This window comes from Pinus tabuliformis, chromosome 8 (assembly GCF_031772625.1).
Source record: "Pinus tabuliformis cultivar Carrire ecotype Pingquan chromosome 8, CPIR1, whole genome shotgun sequence".
NCBI classification, from domain to species: domain Eukaryota; kingdom Viridiplantae; phylum Streptophyta; class Pinopsida; order Pinales; family Pinaceae; genus Pinus; species Pinus tabuliformis.
This window is the reverse complement of record NC_142294.1, coordinates 62,604,929-62,608,177: the sequence shown is the minus strand read 5'-3', so window position 1 is coordinate 62,608,177 and position 3,249 is coordinate 62,604,929. Positions and strand designations below refer to the sequence as shown.

At 37.7% G+C, this 3,249-nt stretch overlaps 1 protein-coding gene across 2 annotated transcripts; it reads right to left on the bottom strand.

Annotated features, from left to right (window-relative positions):
* Positions 1 to 1,137: 1,137 nt before the first annotated feature.
* On the bottom strand, positions 1,138 to 2,228 carry LOC149234158 (respiratory burst oxidase homolog protein A-like). 2 transcript variants are annotated; one of them, XM_089461116.1, is made up of 5 exons: positions 2,089 to 2,228; positions 1,849 to 2,002; positions 1,634 to 1,762; positions 1,457 to 1,535; positions 1,138 to 1,344 (listed from the first exon to the last, which is right to left on the bottom strand). In XM_089461116.1, the coding sequence occupies exons 2-5, from the start codon at positions 1,888 to 1,890 to the stop codon at positions 1,235 to 1,237; spliced, it is 360 nt and encodes a 119-aa protein (XP_089317242.1). In that variant the 5' UTR covers positions 1,891 to 2,002; positions 2,089 to 2,228; the 3' UTR covers positions 1,138 to 1,234. The 2 variants fall into 2 exon arrangements, with proteins under 2 accessions (XP_089317242.1, XP_089317241.1); XM_089461115.1 differs by lacking the exon at positions 2,089 to 2,228 and having other exon boundaries at positions 1,849 to 1,881.
* Positions 2,229 to 3,249: the final 1,021 nt, after the last annotated feature.

The following is a 3,249-nucleotide window of genomic DNA, read 5'->3' as shown; positions in this document are numbered from 1 at the left end:
TTTAATCCAATCTTGGACTGTTCCACCATTTGAAACTTAAGCAAAGTGATTCATAAAAGTTTAACAATCTGCAATTTTGAATTCTTTCTTTAATGTGATGACTCGATAGAGATCTAAGGTTGAGCTTTATCTGCAGAAGTCAATTATAGATTTGTTTTATTGTGTATAAATTAGAATTAGGTTTAATGGATCATCAAATGTTTGTAATGTCCAAAATTTACTACTTCGAAAAGAAAGGTCTTCTTAGAACTTGAAAATCAATAATCAAATATGATTTGTTCAGTCTTCTGAAACTCTTAGAAACAAACAATACTCAGATAAAGTTACAACATAAAGTTACAACAGACATTGTATATGAAACTCATGTAACTTCCAAATTGTTCTATAATAAGAACTCTTGGAAGTTACAAGAACTATGCAGCTTATGGCTTACAATGCAGCTTATGGTTTATAATGCCTTCATTAGTATGTCAAATCCTTTAATAAGAAAATTACAATCTTTTCCACAATGCACATGTATGTAGTGACATAAAGTTGATTAATTATCACAGTACATAAACAGAGAATTACCTACTAAGATTGAAAGTAAGATGATATTCAAAGTTTTCTCTGATCTCAAACAAGCTGTGGACACATAGTAACGGGGTCATATTACTACATAAGCAACTAAATACCAGAGTTCAGTAATCCCAACTGGATAATGAAGTGTGCTAATCTTCATTGAAGAATGGAAAAGAGAGGCTACATACATTGGAGAAAGTCATACTCTATTAACGTGAAACAAAATCCTAATAAACTTGCAATTAAGAAGGCATCACAAAAATAACGATCACAACACAAAGAACAAAAGGATCTCAAGAGTTTGGAAAGTTCTGAGAAACAACAAGAGAGGTCAGTAGAAGGATTTGAATCCAATCTGCAAAAATTTAGATGTACCACAGTTTAAACGAAAATCAAGGAATACTCTGAATATCAATCAAAAGATATTTTATTGCAAAGGAAGGAAGAAAAAATTGATTCATCCTCTATGTTCTTTGTTGTATGGCTCTGAAATTCATGTTCTAATACACAAAGAAAACAACTGTCAAAAGAGACCCGTTTTTTCTCTTTAGACAGTGGCTATAACTTCTGGGCAAGTAAGGGATAGACTCTTCGATTCCCTGCCTCTTGGGGTGTTAATAACATGAATGCACAAATAAGTTAATAACACACAAACAATTGAACCGCTTGGGCATCAGAATTTTTCCTTGTGAAAGTCAAATCTGGTGGAAGTTTTGCGTGTGAAATCCAATGAAAGCTGCCTCAAATCGTCAATAAGACCAGCAGGACCACAGTAGAAAACCCCTGAGTGCATATCAAGTAGAGAAAGAAGTGAGGTTTCAAAGGATTAGTTGACAATCTGTCACAGAACAGCCATCAGATCATTGACACAAGGTTAGGTTGGAGAAAATCATACCCACTCTGGAGTCTTTGTGCTTGAGAGCAATACTCTTGAAGATGTTTCTCCAATTAGGCTTGGCAAAGTGTGTGCAAACCTGTGTAGATTAATTGAATCAAATTCCCATAAGCATTGACAAAATTCTTCATTCGCATGAACATGTAAATCTTGAATGTTGTAATGTGATTGACTTACCCTGGTGCCCGACACAATATCTACACCATGTTTGGCATGATTTAGTGCCTGCAACATAGCGATCAATGCTGATCGAGCATCACCCTCTTCATAAACACTTGTGCAATAGTTGTGCAACTCAATTATGCCCTGACAGTGATTCATTCCTTGCTTCAATCAGCATCATTGAATCCCAAGGGCGTGTATAACAAAAGTAAAGACCTGAAGGTGTGTACCTTTTGATCAATTTCTGCCACTTCATTCATGACTCCCTTCATTCATGACTCCATTGAACCAATCAAATGATCCTTCCTCTTTAGTAACCCAGTAGAAAGATGCACGAACTATATTGAAAGTTTTTTTCTTACGCTTCCCTACATTTGCAATGCTCTGCAAATGCTAACCATTTAGAGGAGAAAATCAAAGATTTAAGCTCGGGGATCAAAACGAAAATTAAAACTTTTAAAGAAACTTACGCCTTCTTCCTCAGATACTTTCATATGGTTGACAATGTCTTTGAGAATGCTGATAAATGTAGTGGCTCCGATTCCTAGACCAACAAGAAGCAAGACATCATACTTTTTGTAGTCTTGTGCTGGTGCTTCATAAGGCCCATCGATTAGCAACCTCGGAAATCTGTTACACAAGCAATGATATTTGTTCAGCTATGAAAACCAGGTTGAATGTCTATCTGACATATTGCTGGACAAAAGTAGATAATGCTTGATGATCCATTTGCCTTCGGTTGGTTTTTCCTTGCATATAATCTGCTCTCAACAGGCCACTTTTCCCACCCATTGGAGGCTCACATACCTGTAAAATGAAAATAACAGCAACAAAACGCGGGCTCTTCAAAACATGGGGTTTATTGTCATGTAAACCATGGCGATTGTTCCAGTGTCAAGTCCACTTGTCTGCACGTCAGCTCCCAAAATCTATCTGTCAATTTAATTGTTGAGGATACTCGGTGTCCTCAAGGGTCTTACAGTGAAAATAACAGCAACCAGCAACTAGAACCTAATGATTTTACATATCAGGGAATTTCGATTTCGCACTGAAGGGAATTTCAATTAACGGAATCGGAGATTCATCCGATTGTACCTGGGTGGTGAGCTGCAGAGCGGGAGGCGCCGAGTCGAGGAGGAAGGTGAGTGAGCAGATTGCGGGATCGCAATTCCTGATTTCGAATTTCCAATGGCAATAACTCTCCAGCTCGGACCTGATCTGTCAGGGGATGTCAGGGTTGCCAGCCCCGATAGGATCTTCTGTCAGGGAATGTCAGGGTCGCCAGGGGAGGGTGGCGTAGCTAGGGGAGGGTGGCGGAGGGCAGAGGGATTGCCGGTGGCCAGGGCCAGACCATTTTCCGACCGGTGACGGAAAATGGGCCATTCTACAGCCTAGGTAGACTACTCCGTTATAAATTCGATTCAAAAGTTATTTTTAGTAGTAATTTGATATTTTTTTTTAATTTTATTATAAGAGTGTTTGAATGGTTTTTTATATGGTGGGAATGGATTCAGCACTATCAAAAATTTCTGGGTAACCAGAATTCTGAAATTTGAAAATTATAACTCAGATTTTTCGAAAACTTAATCAAATCTAAACAAAAATCATGCAAAATTTCCCTCAATTGATTG

What these genes read in the sequence shown, in the direction of transcription:
- LOC149234158 (XM_089461116.1), bottom strand. Translation starts at nt 1,890, where the DNA reads ATGAAGGGAGTCATGAATGAAGTGGCAGAAATTGATCAAAAG. An exon ending in TGGCAGAAATTGATCAAAAG is followed by an intron (nt 1,763 to 1,848) that starts GTACACACCTTC and finishes AATCACTGTCAG; the next exon opens with GGCATAATTGAGTTGCACAA. An exon ending in GCACAAAGACTCCAGAGTGG is followed by an intron (nt 1,345 to 1,456) that starts GTATGATTTTCT and finishes ATATGCACTCAG; the next exon opens with GGGTTTTCTACTGTGGTCCT.